Consider the following 15,499-nt stretch of genomic DNA (forward strand, 5'->3'; position numbering starts at 1 on the left):
AGTGCCTTTTTGTAAACTCCAGACGGGCTTCCATGTGCCTTTTACTAAGGAGTGGCTTCCGTCTGGCCACTCTACTATAGAGGCCTTATTGGTGGATTGCTGCATAGATGGTTGTCCTTCTGGAAGGTTCTCCTCTCTCCAGAGAGGACCTATGGAGCTCTGACAGAGTGACCATCGGGTTCTTGGTCACCTCCCTAACTAAGGCCCTTCTCCCCGATCACTCAGTTTAGATAGCTGGCCAGCTCTAGGAAGAGTCCTGGTGGTTTTGAACTTCTTCCACTTACGGATGATGGAGGCCACTGGGTTCATTAGGTCCTTCAAAGCAGCAGAATTTTTTCTGTAACCTTTCACAGATTTGTGCCTCAAGACAATTCCTTTGACTTCATACTTGGTTTGTGCTCTGACATAAACTGTCAACTGTGGGACCTTATATAGACAGGTGTGTGTCTTTCCAAATCATGTCCAATCAACTGAATTTACCACAAGTGGACTCCAATTAAGCTGCAGAAACATCTCAAGGATGATCAGGGGAAACAGGATGATCAGGGGAAACAGGATGCGCCTGAGCTCAATTTTGAGCTTCATGGCAAAGTCTGTGAATACTTATGTAGGCCTACATGTGCTTTTTTTTTTTTTTTTTTTAATAAAAAAAGTTAACTTTTTATGTTGTCATTATGGGGTGTTGTGTGTAGAATTCTAAGGGGGAAAATGAATTTAATCCATTTTAGAATAAAACTGTGACATAACAAAATGTGGAAAAAATGATGTGCTTTCAACACTTTCCGGATGCACTGTATATCAATCTTCAGAATGGAGATAAAGTGAGCTCAATGACTTTGAATGTGGCATGGTTGTTGGTACCAAATGTGCTTTGAGTATTTAAATAAAATCCTAATCTCCTGGGAATTTTTTACACACAACTGCCTCTGTAGAGTTCACACGAGTTTATTATATATACGTACAGTACAGTACTGAAGAAGCTAAAATAGAGCTCTGTACCTTTAAGAGCTCTGCGGCACGTGACTGCCTCACGTGCTCGTTTAAAGCGACCAATGAGAGGAATTTTCTGCGTCACATGACAACTCCAACACGGAAGTAGCTGTCATGTGGTTTGTAGTGTGCATAACAAATGCCTTTTAAGTGTATAAACAGTTTTCAGCTGTAGGGTGATTATATTGCTTTTTGCACTAAAGCCTCTCGGATGTGTTTGTGTGTGTGGAGTCAGTATGTACGCTTCAGGGACGGAGAGTTTGATCAAGCAGGCGAGGTGTGATCATTTGTCTAACTGCAGTAAATGTCTTGTTTGTTATTACACACTTTATTAGTTATATTTGGGCACAGTGTAGTTATAAGGTACCTGTGTGCTTATAGACACTCACAGTGCATGCGCTATTGTCTATTCATAGACTGTTAGATTGTTAGATTGTTCATCTAATTATTCCACCTCTTGTCAAAGTGAGACAAAGCTGATAGTTTGACCTGATATCTCTCTCCTAACATCAGAGTTGAGACACTAAGTGCATGTTTGTTTAGAGAAGTAGTTATGATCATATCCATGGCTGTATTGTAATGTAGTGTGTCGTACATTGTAGAGAAATACAGGAAGAAGAGCTGCAGAAGTTTTATGGTCGTGTGTGTAAACAGCTTCATTCTGGTAAAGAAGCTGGAGGAGAGGTGATCGATTCCCTTCAGAGGCTCCATTTGATTGTCTCCGCTACAAAATATGCCAGAACGTAAGTCCATTTAGATTTAGACAACCTGCAGCAATGTGTTGAGGAAAACATCACATGCACTAGAAATGGGGAGAAAAAATCGATTTGTGTGGTGATTTTTGTATCGCCACACTGACTCCAAAATAATTATTAAAAAAAATAAATTTTTCATTTATGTATGTTTGCATTTGAGAAGGTAAAATGGTGCCCCATTTCTGTATGATTCTTCATGTGGCACACTCTATTAACTATTCACACATTGGTAGGCAACACAGCAAAATTATTATTGAAGTTTGTTCAGAATCTTAAAAAAATAAATAAATATTGAGATATTTACAAAATGTGATGCATACAAAATCACAAAACGAATCTTATCTGCACCTAGGTATCACGATAGTATCATATCGGGTAATCCCTGGTGGTTTCCATCCCTAATATGCACTAGAGATGGGGGGGGGGGTGATGTATTACGATTTTTTTTGTCTGGCGATTCATGTATCGCTCCAACGACTCCAACAGCAACTTTTTTAATTATTTGTTCATTTAAATATGTTTGCATCTGAGGCAGTAAAAAGTTGCAGTTCCTCTATGATCCTACAGGCAGTGCTCTATAAACTATTCACTTATTGACAGGCAGCACAGCATCGCTATTTGATAAGTTCGTGTAGAATTGTAACAACCTATTCAATATAGAAAATAATTAGATTGAATTGTGATTTTCTTGCTGAAATACTAATGTTTGGAAATCAGATTTTTCTTTTTCTACAGATATATAATGAAGTCATACAATAAATATGTATAACAAAGTTTGTACAAAAATAAATTTATTTTGGAGTGCTTAAGATTTTTGCACAGTACTATACACTTCTATAATACGGTAACATTCTGAAAGAAAGACAAACATAGGGAGATCACTATAACAGAACATCAGCTTGACTTGATGCTGAAATTTGTCTGTTTTTCACAGTGGAATGGTAGGTTAAATAATTAAAGTGCAGATATTTTAAACTTGAAATACCTGTGTCCTAGGCTTCCTCCAGACCTGGTGAAGAAGCTCCAGATGCTGCTGCGCTCTCCATCCTGCCTGGAGCAGCTCCAGGTCCTGTCCTCATCCATCCTCAAACAGAGTCTGCCTCTCAGTGTGCACAGTCTCTCCACAGACCTGAGCCAGGACGGCAGGGCGCTCAGCTACCTGGCCAGTGTAGTGCTCGCGCAGGTAATTCCTCTTTACTCTTTACACACTTCTTCCATTTGAAAGCATGATCTCCTGAACCAGTTTCTCCTTTTCCCTCAGGCTGAAAGCAAAGACGATCTGCTTCCTCTCTGTCAGTTTTTACTGAAGTCTCTGGAGTCGAGACAGCCTGAGACGCATGTCCCCAAACACACGCTTCCTATTCTCTCAAAAGTGTTCAGCTTCTCTAGAGATATTCTTAATGAAGGTGAGAGCTAGTTTTATAATAAACAAGCAGTTGCCTTAATAAGGAAAGAAATATGATGGTCCGATGATGGATGTGTTGAACACAGATCAGGTGAACCTGGTCAGTCGAAAGCTGGTGGACTGGCTCCGATATGCCAGCATTTACCAGGGAGTCTCCATGTCCTCTGGTGGATTTTTCACCAGTCCCAGAACACGACAGGTAAAGGTTTGGAGATATGACATTAATATTAATGTTGTTGTAAATGACATCACTCTTCACTCTTTGTGGGTATTAAAGGCATCATGAATCCTTCTTTATTGTTGCTTAGAGTTACAAGCTACTAATCAGACATGAAAAACCTTTCTTCGATTAAACGTTTGTGTTTAAAAAAAAGTTCTATTGGCGATATATTTTCGGACACTTTATTAGGAACACTTGTACCCCTTATGTGTTAATAATTCATGCTATGTTTATATCAGCCAATCATGTGGCAGCAATAAAGTCCATAAAATCATCCAGATGATTCACATGCAGAGCTTGTACGCATCAAACAACAGAATTATTGCACTTTGATAGTGGCATTAATGTTTATTTTAACTGCGCTGGATTGAGTGTCTTAGTATAAGGGATAGTCACACACGACATGTGTGAAAATTAATATTTTACAGAGAGTGGTGCAAAAAACATAAACAATATCCAGTGAGCAGACTATGCATATAAAGTGTGTTCAAATCAAACCAGTTCTGAGAGTAAAAACTGCCTTTATTTCTCTATATAATCCCCTGATACACTAATGCACTTATCACAGTGTGTTACTAGTGTTTTCACAATTTGTTTTTACAAAACATCTATGGCTGCTTTGAACCCTGCATGATGTCCAGCCAGCACTAATGACTGAAGTGGATGGAGCAGTGGCAGGAGATTTCTTCACCGTGCTGTGCGTGGGCCAGAGCTACACTGAAGACCAGTGGATGAACATGTACACTTTTTCCATGCTCAAGAGCTGGCTGCTTACGTACGACACGGAGGGAACCTCGAATACAGATTCAGGTAACGAGATTAATAAGAAAATGTGCTACGTGACGGGGCCAGTAAGAATCTTTTTTGGTATTGTAATTTTATTCATTGCAGAATGAATATCCTGGGGCTGATTTTGGTAGATTTGTGCTTAATATCCTCCCAACAGGAATTTCCTCTTTCCTTTATGACATGCAAAAATAATTTAGGATTGGATTTTTACTTTTGCTAGCTCAGCTAAACCGAGCACACGTCCTTCAGATGAATCCAGTCCAAGGTAAGGTAACCAGCTTGATTGTAGGTACCGCTTATAACAATAATCTGAATTAATTTTGGTGTACCCAACCCTGGTCCATCACAATCAGGACTATTTATAAAGACGCTAAATCCAGCTACAAATTTTCAGCTCCAGTTAACCTCACCTGAGTGATTCGTTTCCAGGACCAGGTTTGGGCCTCCAGGTTAATTGTTTTGCTAACACTTAATCAGTCATTATCCATTACTGAATTAACAGCTGTACGTCCTTTCTGTTTAATCCAGAAACCTTTACCTCAAATCAACTCTTATCCTCATCTCTTAATCTGACACTTTCGTTTATTTATTCATCTCTAGTTACCATCATAACCTGATTAGGGTTAAAAAAAATAATAACATCTTACATCAGATTGACTCATTACCTCAAAGTGAGTATTTCCCTAAAATTGATTCTTTACCGAAGATTACCTCTTCATCTCAAAAACATTATTTATCTGTTTGACGCTTTACCTTAAAATAACTCCATAAAATTGCTTCTTTACAATTATTTAAGCTCATGTTAAAACATCACCTCAGATCGACGCCCTACTTCATGTTGACTCATCACCTGAAATCGATTCTTTACCTCAGATTGACTTTTTACCTCAAAAAGTGCTTCTTTCTAATAAATAAATAAATAAATAAAACCCCTTAACCTCATAATGACTATATACCTCAGATTAACCCTGTGGCTCAAATTGATTCTTTACCTCAGATTGACTCTTCACTTCAAAGTGACTTCTTCCCTAAAATTACCTCTTAGACTCTAAATGACTCTTAACCTTAAACTGACTCTGTACCTCAAGTTGATCATTTACCTCAAAATGATTCTTTACCTTAGATTGACTCTTGATCTCAGTTGTTTTCCTAAAATTGTTTCTTTACTCAAACTGCCTCTTTACCTCAGAGCGATTCATTTTCTAAAATCACCTCTGTACCTCAAATTGATTCTTCAAATCAGAGATTCACTTTTCACCTCACAATGACGTTTTTTCTTCTTTACCTCAGACTGACTTCTCTACCTGAAGATTTATTGATTTATAGTGATTTATTTACCTCTAAAATTGCAGCTTTACCACAAACCGCCGTTTACGTCAAATTGACTTTTCACCCTGAATGATCTCTTTACCTCATATGGGAATTATATTTTTATTTACATTCTTTTAATGAATGATCCACCTGAGGACTGTTCCAGGCACATGTACGTCTTGGATTATAATGACGAGGCGTTCCGTGTGTGTTGTGTTAACAAAGTGATGTACTGTGACGTAGCTGTCCTGTATTGTAGATGACCGGTCGGAGTTGGACAGTTCAGTGATGTCCATGGTGTCTGCGACCTCCTCGTCTAGTCGAATGCTCCCCCCGAAAGAGCGTCTGAGGGAGAAAGCCTTTGAGTATTGCCATCGGCTTATCGAACAGAGCGACCGCAGTGAGTTCGTCACCAAGAGACCATTGGGTTTTGTCTGGGTTTTTTTTATTATTTTTTTTATTAAAGTATTTTAACAATGATTTAATCTTTCATTTCAGAGGCTGCAAAGAAAGCAGATGCAGAGCTACAGAAAGCAGTAATTTTAATAATTAATATTTAATTTCAGCCTGTATGTAGAAATCTTGCGAATTAACGAAACAATATGGTATTAATTAAACCCAAAATTATGCAATTTTAACATTGTCCAGTGCATGTTGGAGTCCGTGTCCATAATGGACATCATTTGCCGTGAGGATCCTTCCTACGTGTACCGTGGCTTTCCCTGTATTAAAGCGCTGTACGGCAGACTGAGTGCAGAACTGGCTTTTGCTCGAGTCCTTCTCCCCATCGCTCAGTTCTACCTCAACCACAGTGAGTGTCCTGCTGCCTGCAAGCACGCCTCTTTTTCACCCAAAAAAGCTTTGACAAATAATCTACTGAAGATGATCAATGCAGTCTTCTTTTAAGCTACACTACTGAAATTCAGAGGGTTACATAATTTCCATTTATCACACAAAAATGCTGCACATGTTTTATTAACTAGCTCATTCATATTGTATAGCAAATCTTGTTGGGCTAAAATGGATTAAGTTTTAGATTTGATTCTCTCTATCCAGGTGAAATGGCTGCTGTGGAATCAGAGGCCGTCTTCTGCCATCTCTTCAGCCGCTTCCCAGCCGAGCTCTTCAACGAGCCCATGCTGGCCTACGAGTTTGTCCGTTTCTGCCTGCACAATGTCAGCGTGCTGCAGGAGAAAGTGCCCATGTACAGACACAGCTTCCCCAACCTGCTCAAGGTGACCTTTCCTTTCCACTACACAAAGTTCAAAAGACTCGACTTTAACAGTGGACAGATGGAATAATGTGATTTACCTTACTCTTGTTCTTGTCTAATAGTTTCTGGCGTGGAACAGTCCGGGGCTGGTCTCTGAGTTCATGGAGCTGCTGCCTTCCTTTTTGTCTCCGGAAACGGCGATCGAGTTACTGCACACACTGCTGGATCTTCCCTGTCTGGCCGCAGCCCTGGACCTCCAGCACAGGTTCGCACGATTTGGAACTTGTACCTAATTATTCGAATCTAGTTATAAATATGATATGAAGTCATAGCCAGTTTCAGATTTCACTCTGTTCTCGACTCTGATTTGGATATCTGATTAGTAGAGGTGTAAGGGTTTAGAATGTCAAGGAAAAAAAACAGTAGATCTAGAGTCCTCACTTTGGTTCACAGTGTATGTAATGTGACAAATTACTGTGCAGTTATTAGACTACAGCTTATGTTATTAATCTGGTGTAACTTCAATTACCAAATTGCTAATAAGTCATACACATAAATTGTTGTCACTTATGACTGAAACCCTCTTGTTTTTATGCGTGCGTGCGTGCGTGCGTGCGTGCGTGCGTGCGTGCGGCCTGCAGTAGAGGTTGTACCTTTATTCCCCCAACCCCCCGAAAGACAAAATCCCCCCATATAGAGAGTGATTGAAATCAAATTAAATAACATTAATGTGTTTTTAGATCTGCAGTAATTAATTCATTTCATTAATAGTTAGCTAAAGATTTATTTTTTCTCTTACTTAGTTTTTTAAATGTACAGTAGATTCAGTAAAATCTACTAGATACAGTAGATTTTGGTCAAGTTATCCAAGTAAGCATCGATTCCCAGATTGTAAACATTAAAACCAACTATATAGCCACAAGTATGTGGACACCTGAGCACACAGAACATTCTGTTTCACATCTAAGAACACTAATATTGTGTTGTTCTTCCTTTGCTCTTGTAATAACCTCCACTCCTCCTGGACGGTTTGTCATTAAATTCTGGAGCGTAGCTGTGGAGATTTGTGTTCTTTTACCTACAAGATGATAAATGGGTTCAGGCACTAATCTTGGGGGAGAAGTCTCCAATCCTGAAGGTGTTCAGTGGGGTTGAGAGCTGGGCTCTGTGCAATACACTCATTCAGTCATTGTACTCCAGACTTCTCAAATCATGTTTCCATTGAGCTTGATGTGAAGTAAAATTGTAATGCGAAGACATCAAAAACTCTTTTTAGAAAGAACCACTTACGGGTGTAATTGTCAGGTGTCTGTATACTTTTGGCCATACAATGTAAATAGATTTGGCATCAGAATGACCTGTTATTTCATTACACATAGCAATACTTTGTGTATTTCCTGAAGACAGTATAAACTAAATGCTTAATTGAAAAGTCATCAGGATTTTTTTCATGGTTTTTATAATGTAAGGGTCTTCACAGACCTTACTTTCCAAATCTTCAGGATTTTTCCCTCTTCCCTCTCCTTATAGCAGTCATTTCAGATGACATTTTGCGTGAGAGTGCAGGAGTAATCCAGAAGCAGGACAGAGACGCACTGGATTAAGGGATTTATTGGTTTTTAATCTCTGAGTGTGATGAATCTCACCGCAGGTCAGCGTGGTATCAGGCCACAGATCGCGCTGCATGGGATCAGCAGGGTTCGAAGATCGCAGCGTCACTGGATGCCTTCCGCCAGCCGTCTTGCAGAGGTCTATTCCTGTACATTCTCAGACCAGAGGCCGGAACCGGTGATACGATTGACAGGTGATTATTGCTTAATCAAGGAATGCAACACCTGTTGAAACGTACAGAGTGAATAATGTGAGAATTGTGCATATGAAGCAGTTAAACGTTTGGTGCTATGGTGTTCTGACTGCTTTGTGCTGCTCCTCAGGTTGAGTATGCTTCACAATGCTCTGGAGGGAATGGCGGAGAGTCCCCGTGTCCTGTGCTGCGCGCAGATCGTCCCTGTGCTTCTGCATGTCTACTTCAACACAATTACACAGGTAGGGTTCATCCAGATTTATATTTAGTCCAACACTACTGCAGTACTACCACTGTCCTCTGTGGTGTGTTGTTTTGTCGAACGTTCGGTCTGCATCAAGCAAAGAAACAACTAAGGAGATTGCTGAAATGACTGGAAATGGAATAAGGACTTTATAACACATTAAGTGATGGGAACTTACAAAATTGGGACTAAACAGCTGTGTGTCAATGTTAGTGAGTGTAGTGAGACTCGGGAAAAAATGGATTGGATTTCGGTGCTTTGGGAAAAGGTCATGTGACCTGATAAGTCCTGATTGAGCCTATTCCAGAGTGATGGGCGTGTCAGGGTAAGAAGGGAAGGACATGAAGTGATGCTCCCATCATGCATAGTGTCCATTGTACAAGCCTCTGGAGACAGTGTTATGATCTGGGGTTGATCAGTTACTCAGGTCTAGACTCAGTAACGTTATGGGGCAATAAAATAAAGTCAGCTGACCACCTGAATGTACTGAATGTTCCTGAGATGTATAAGCAATCACAAGGGTTGATATCCAGGCTCAGGTCCTGTGTGTGTGCAGATCGCTGATGGGAAGATGATGAACCAGCTGCTGCAGGTCCTGCTAGAAAGAAGCAGCCTGTTGTATAAGATAAAGAAGTTCAGCACTGAAGTGCAGAGGTCAGTCACTCCTTATACCTCCAGCAGCTGTGCATGATGAAATACAGTGTACTGACAGCTTTGTACCTGACTCCTGATTATATTCTGTAGAGTGTTCAGTACACACCTGCAGTCCCTGTGCAAGCTGCACCCGGCACTCATCGTCGACCAGTACAAGGAGCTGCTGGAGTTTACCAGTACCACCACCAACATCTACACCAAAGAGGACTTCTACACGCATGTGGTGAAGGAGAAAAGATTAATCTTTCTGTATCTTTCTGTATAAATGTAATATATCACATTGTCAGGTCAAACAAGTGTGTGTGTGTGTGTTGTAGGTGTGGGTGATCGGGGAGTATTTGTCACTTTCCTATGACCCTCGCTGTACTGTGGAGCTCATAACCTCTTTTTTTGAGGGTCTTGAGGCGGTCTTGTTCGAGATCACGCAGGTACGCCAGTCTGCCAGCCCCCCACAATACTCACCACGACTGCTCACTGTGCTCATGACGGCATTGGCAAAGCTGGCATCCCGCAGTCAGGACCTCATCCCTCGGTACACTTCTCTTCACTAACGCTTACAGTGTGTAATAGTGTTATTGAAGGGTTCAGATGCAAAAAAAACACATCTTAGTTTTTAGAAATAGTTTTTTAATTATTATTATTATTATTATTACAATTTTCATTATGATTTATTATTATAACTATTATTATTATTATTATAATTATCATTATGACTTTTATTGCAATCAGCCCGCAGGAAGAGAAGATATGCTAATTTTGAAATTTAAATAGAAAACACACATATCATAAAGAAAAAACTCGATCTCGAAAAAAATCATTAGTTCATCGCAAAGTTCAACAGGGGGCGCTGTACATTTTTTTTAAAGACAAGTCTAAGGATCCATGTTTTGTGTGTTTTTTTTTTTGTTTGTTTGTTTGTTTTTTCAACAAGAAGTTGCATTTTATTTTGTTCTTATAAATCCATAGTATGTGAGAGAAGTTTGAAAGAAATGGTTTCCTCCCACAGTTCAAAGACACACAGGGTAGGCTATTGTAGTTTTGCATTGCATTTCCAAATTGCCTAGTGCCCCGTGTTCCCTGGAATAGTGTCCTGAACAGTATAAGAGGGTAGGAAGACATATCATTGTATTTATCATGTTCTGCTAATGAATAACTGTGATACTCCAGTATGGAGCATATACAAGTAGGAAGGCTTTTAAAGATACATGATCGTGTCTTTGTCTGTTTAGGGCGTCACTCTTTCTGTCTAAGATGCGCTCATTCGCACACAGTGGACACGTGGCATCGTGCTTCACCGAGGAGGACAGCGAAGAGATCATCACACGCGCCCATGAGCTCGTCAACCTTCTCAAGCTGCCTAACGTAGCCCAGTTCGTGTTAACGCCCTCCACCCAGGGGGACTGTCCTCGCTGGCACAGAGACACCAACGCCGCCCTGCCGCAACGCATGAGGGCCATCAGCAGCCTGCTGCAGTCTCAGTCCAGCTTCCTGCCTGCTTAGAAACACTCAACTGAGTTTTTCTTTTACTTGTTTTTCTGCCATAAACCATAAAAACCTCATATTAAACATTTGTGTTAATACATAATCTGGTGTGTTTTAAAGTGTTAAGCAGATGGAGTGGAATTTTTACACTTCAGTGCCCTTATCTGATGCAAATTAGTTTGTTGTGTAACAGCTGAAACTCCTACACACACACGCTCTCCAGTGAGAGGTCAACACGAGCACGTTTGACACAGAAAAAAAGTTTCTTTTGTTCAATATTGTGGTGCTGCGGATGGAAGAGAAGAAATTAATATTTTTTGTCTGTTCAAAGCAACAGTGTTTCTGTATAATATATGGAAATCAGTCGAAGTAAAGACAAATCATTCATATAAAGAATAGGAATATGATGTTCTTTATAAGTCAGATCATTATAACATTGAAAACACTTAACACTTAACATTGATAAACATTGACGTTATGCTCTAACAGCTGCTGTGTCGCTCCAGTTTCTCATAGCAAGTTCACAGGTTGAATCGTTTCTCTTAAAATGCTACGATTAAAACAAAAAAACAAGTATGTCTCAGCCTCCGCTGATATTTATTAGTCACATCACAGTGTTTTGTTGTCTTTAATCATTTAATAATTGTATAATTCTGCAGCAGATAAATCAAAGTGTCCATGAGAATTCAGACACAAACACTATACAGTACATACAGTCCTGAGAATCTTCCTCGTACAAAACAAAGTGCTGTGTTTAAATACTGTGATAAATGCAAGTAAAACAAGAGTGAAGCACAACAAAAATGGAATTGTGCTTTCAATAAATTAATGAGAATTACACACCCATGTAGAATAACTAACACGTTCTCAAACCCTAAATATAAACCGAACAGCCACAACATTAACGTTAATTAAAGAAGTTGAATTATATAATAACCAGTAAATTGTTCACAGGATCACGGGCAGCGAAAGCTCAGCCATGCCCACAGGGACCAAAAGGCCCGTCCGTCAGGTCCGATCTCACAGAAAAGCCAACACGGCACAAATCAATGAAATAAAAATCAATGCTGCCAGTGATAGAAGAACACCAGAACTCCCAGTGACCCACAGTGCACACGGCCCAGCAGGCAAAGAGCCCAAGGGATGCACCAGACAACTGATCGACAGAGGGCCCGCCCTACAAGCCCTCTAGAGCCACGTCCTGATGGGCCGGAGCCACCCCAGTGGCACAGGTGGAGCCTACACCATATTGGGCACAAGGTTCTGTTTATAATGTTATGGCTGATCAGTAGAAGTAAACTTCATCCTCCATCTGTTCTCTATGCGTAGGGTTCTTCAGTAGAGTTCAGCAGACACGTGTTTTTATTTTTTCTTCAGTAAACTGAATTATCCATTTACACACATAGAGCCTCCTGGCCCAGGCAGTGTGTGTGTGTGTGTGTGTGTGAGATGTTCATCAGCAGCTCCGTGTGTCACCTGGCGCTTCGAATGTGGCTGCTTCCTGTCGCATAAAGATACTTCCAGATGGCATAATAGTGGATGGCGGCTCCTATAGCCACAAAGACGTGCCAGATGGCGTGAGCGAAAGGTACAAGGCCGTCACTCTTGAAGAAAACCACACCCATGCAGTAAAAGACTCCACCCATTGACAACTCCAACACGCCCTCTCTGTTTGGCTGGGAACAACAAGGACAGAGAAAATAATACACTGAAAACAATGAGGCTTTAATGCAATTAAGATATATTACATAGGAACATGAACTGTTATTTTAATTATATGCACGTTTTATATGATATGATGCAGCATGACAACGTATGCATATTTTTGGACATAAAGTAAAGTTTGTAAAGTGTGCAATCTATGAATCTCTCTTTAACTTTCTAAACCTTATCACTTGATACACAGCATGTTAAAAAATGTGTGTACTGTTTACTATAATACCGTGACCTTGTGTGTGTGTGTGTGTGTGTGTAAAACATATTTTATTTCGTGTTTGTATGTGTGTGTGTATGTGTGTACAGCGCACATGTAAAGCAAAAGAAAGTCTCATTAGAGAGGTTAAAGATCCATTTTCTCTCTCTGCTCAAGGCTCAGCCTGCTCTATGTGTCTGTGTGCGCGCGCGTCATTGGACACTGTGCCACACACACACTACTTTCGCTTTCACAGACACACACACATTCTTTCTCTCTGCTCTACACAGAAACACTGCTCTGTCGCGAAAGGTACAGTGCAGGTTAATTTGTTTTATTTTTTACTTTATATTTTGTGTTAATTATGTTTATGTATTTATTTTTTGGGCTGTGGAACGAATAATTTGAGTTTCCATTATTTCTTATGGGAAAATTTTATTTGGTTTACAAGTGTTTTGAAATACGGGCCCGCTCCCGGAACGAGTTATGCTCTTTATCAAGTTATGAACCTTATCCAATACTGTATATTCTTTCTAAACTATCTTGTTTCTTACCATCGACAGAAGCACGAGTGCAGGAACAGCTCCCATGACTGTGTAACAAATCAGGTCCAATATCTTATTCCTAAAACATTGAGAGACGAGTTTATGCATTTATTGTGCAATAAGCTTGTGCATGGTGATGTCTACATAATCAGATAAATAAAAGGAATGCAGGAAGATTCACAGATTAGATGTATGATCTAGACCAGTAGTTCTCATCCAGCTCTCAGGACAGGCTTTTCTGAATCTATCCAGGACCAGGGTTGAGAAGAACCATTCATCTAAATATATGACAAAGCAATATAATCTCATGTACAGTGGAACCTCGGATTACGAGTAACGCGGTTTATGAGTGTTTTGCAAGACGAGCAACAATTTTTAATAATTTTTGACTTGACAAACGAGCATTGTCTTAGTTTACGAGCACCGAGTATCATGTTTCACGCATGCGCTTCTTGTTTTAACAACGAGCGTTACATCATCACAAGTGAGCCAACGGTTTTTCTCTCTCTTGCAGCAGGTAGTAGAGGTAATCGCCTCTCCTGCTGGGTGAATACACACACACACACACAGCGTGTGTGTGTGTGTGTGTGTGATGTGCGTGCGCGCGCACACACACACATTAACGGAGAGACCATTTTTTAAACCTTTTAAAAAATTAGCAAGGAACATTCCTAGTCACACTTACGTGAGCGCATACTAACAGGATCACTGCTGTAAGTAAAACAACAACAAAAAACAAATTAAACAGCTCCTCACCTTTGAAAACAATCGCGACAGAGAGAAGTTTGTGTGTTTGTTTGGCAACCTGAGAGAAGGGTGCTGTAAAGCCGAGACCTATCGTCTCCCCTGCTGGGTCTTAGTGCCTGCAGTGTTTTTGTGTTTAGGTCTGTGTAAGGCAGAGAGTTTGTGTGTTTGTTTGGCAACCTGAGAACCTTCACCCCCCCCCTCGCAGGTTGCCAAATAAACACACAAACTTCTCTCTGTCGCGATTGTTTTCAAAGGTGAGGAGCTGTTTAATTAGTTTTTTTTTGTTGTTGTTGTTGTTTTACTTACAGCAGTGATCCTGTTAGTATGCGCTCACGTGAGTGTGACTAGGAATGTTTCTTGCTAATTTTTAAACGGTTTTAAAAACGGTCTATCCGTTAATGTGTGTGTGTGTGTGTGTGTGCACATTTTACACACATACACCCTGCGTGCACAAACGAAAACCCTTATCTGTCGGGATTTATAAAAAAAAAAAATTAAGGTAAAGTACAGGTTAATTTGTTTTATTTTTACTTTATATTTTGTATTAATTATATTTATGTATTTATTTTTTTGGGCTGTAAAACGAATAATTTAAGTTTCCATTATTTCCTATGGGTAAATTAAATTTGGTTTACGAGTGTTTTGGAATACGAGCCCGTTTCCGGAACGAATTAAGCTCGTAATCCGAGGTTCCACTGTATTAGAAAAATGTTGATTCATGTCAAATGGAGAAGGAAGGAAGAAGATGCCTTAGAGAGAAATCCTCTGTAGAAAACGAAGAGCAATTAATCAGCTTAAAATAAATACAACGGTGAGTCAAAATGATCTGCACTCTGGTTATTTTAAAACTTCTGTGCTGTTCTGTGATGATTGGAACAAGTGTTAGCCATCAAGAGAGAGGCGGACGCCCAACCATGTCCATGTCCACCGCTGATGACCAACATCCACACACTTCTGCCTTGGTTTTAAGGTTTTAAAGCTCCTCCCTATAGTCCTGATCTCACTGCATTAGACTTTCACCTGTTCGGTCCCCCGAAAGCAGAACTACGAGGAGGTAAGATTCACTTCTGATGAAGAACTGAAGACAGCGGTGCATTCGTGGCTCACAGCTCAGTGTAAAACATTTTTGAATGAGAGAATACCAAAGCTTGTAGACAGACAGTCAAAGTGTATTGAAGAGCAAGGTGGATCATTTTTGACTCATGCTTGTAAATAATTAAAAGATGAAGGAATTTACTGCACCTCCCAGGACCACCTAAAATAATAATTGTTAACTTAAAATTCTGGAATTTACTAAATAATTTTTCAGAATTGCAATTAGTTGCATTTTGCTGTAAATTTAGATTTTCCTTTTTTTGTTACAATATTGCACTTTTTTAATGCCCAAAATATGTAGATTATGGAATTTACAGTTACTTAAAAACTCAC

General features: G+C 39.9%; 2 protein-coding genes across 8 annotated transcripts in view; one reads left to right on the plus strand and one right to left on the minus strand.

The window, feature by feature from the left end:
- Window positions 1-1,090: 1,090 nt before the first annotated feature.
- ap5z1 (adaptor related protein complex 5 subunit zeta 1) lies at window positions 1,091-10,970 on the plus strand. 3 transcript variants are annotated; one of them, XM_053492610.1, is made up of 18 exons: window positions 1,091-1,267; window positions 1,593-1,733; window positions 2,742-2,928; window positions 3,007-3,151; window positions 3,237-3,349; window positions 4,012-4,180; window positions 4,380-4,424; window positions 5,730-5,870; window positions 5,969-6,006; window positions 6,119-6,281; window positions 6,527-6,705; window positions 6,806-6,948; window positions 8,335-8,487; window positions 8,618-8,729; window positions 9,288-9,385; window positions 9,476-9,608; window positions 9,703-9,917; window positions 10,615-10,970. In XM_053492610.1, the coding sequence occupies exons 1-18, from the start codon at window positions 1,227-1,229 to the stop codon at window positions 10,883-10,885; spliced, it is 2,487 nt and encodes an 828-aa protein (XP_053348585.1). In that variant the 5' UTR covers window positions 1,091-1,226; the 3' UTR covers window positions 10,886-10,970. The 3 variants fall into 3 exon arrangements, with proteins under 3 accessions (XP_053348585.1, XP_053348587.1, XP_053348586.1); XM_053492612.1 differs by having other exon boundaries at window positions 9,703-9,813; window positions 10,615-10,804; XM_053492611.1 differs by lacking the exon at window positions 4,380-4,424.
- Window positions 10,971-11,271: 301 nt separating this feature from the next.
- Window positions 11,272-15,499, minus strand: part of mmd2a (monocyte to macrophage differentiation-associated 2a) — a 31,013-nt gene continuing 26,785 nt past the window's right edge. For all 5 annotated transcript variants that reach the window (XM_053492620.1, XM_053492619.1, XM_053492622.1 and 2 more), the window contains 2 exons: window positions 13,334-13,403; window positions 11,272-12,543 (listed from right to left, as the gene is read on the minus strand). In XM_053492620.1, the coding sequence (XP_053348595.1) occupies window positions 12,340-12,543; window positions 13,334-13,403 (274 nt within the window). In that variant the 3' untranslated portion in view covers window positions 11,272-12,339. The remainder of the gene's footprint in view (window positions 12,544-13,333; window positions 13,404-15,499) is intronic.

Source organism: Clarias gariepinus, chromosome 3, assembly GCF_024256425.1.
Source record: "Clarias gariepinus isolate MV-2021 ecotype Netherlands chromosome 3, CGAR_prim_01v2, whole genome shotgun sequence".
NCBI classification, from domain to species: Eukaryota; Metazoa; Chordata; class Actinopteri; order Siluriformes; family Clariidae; genus Clarias; species Clarias gariepinus.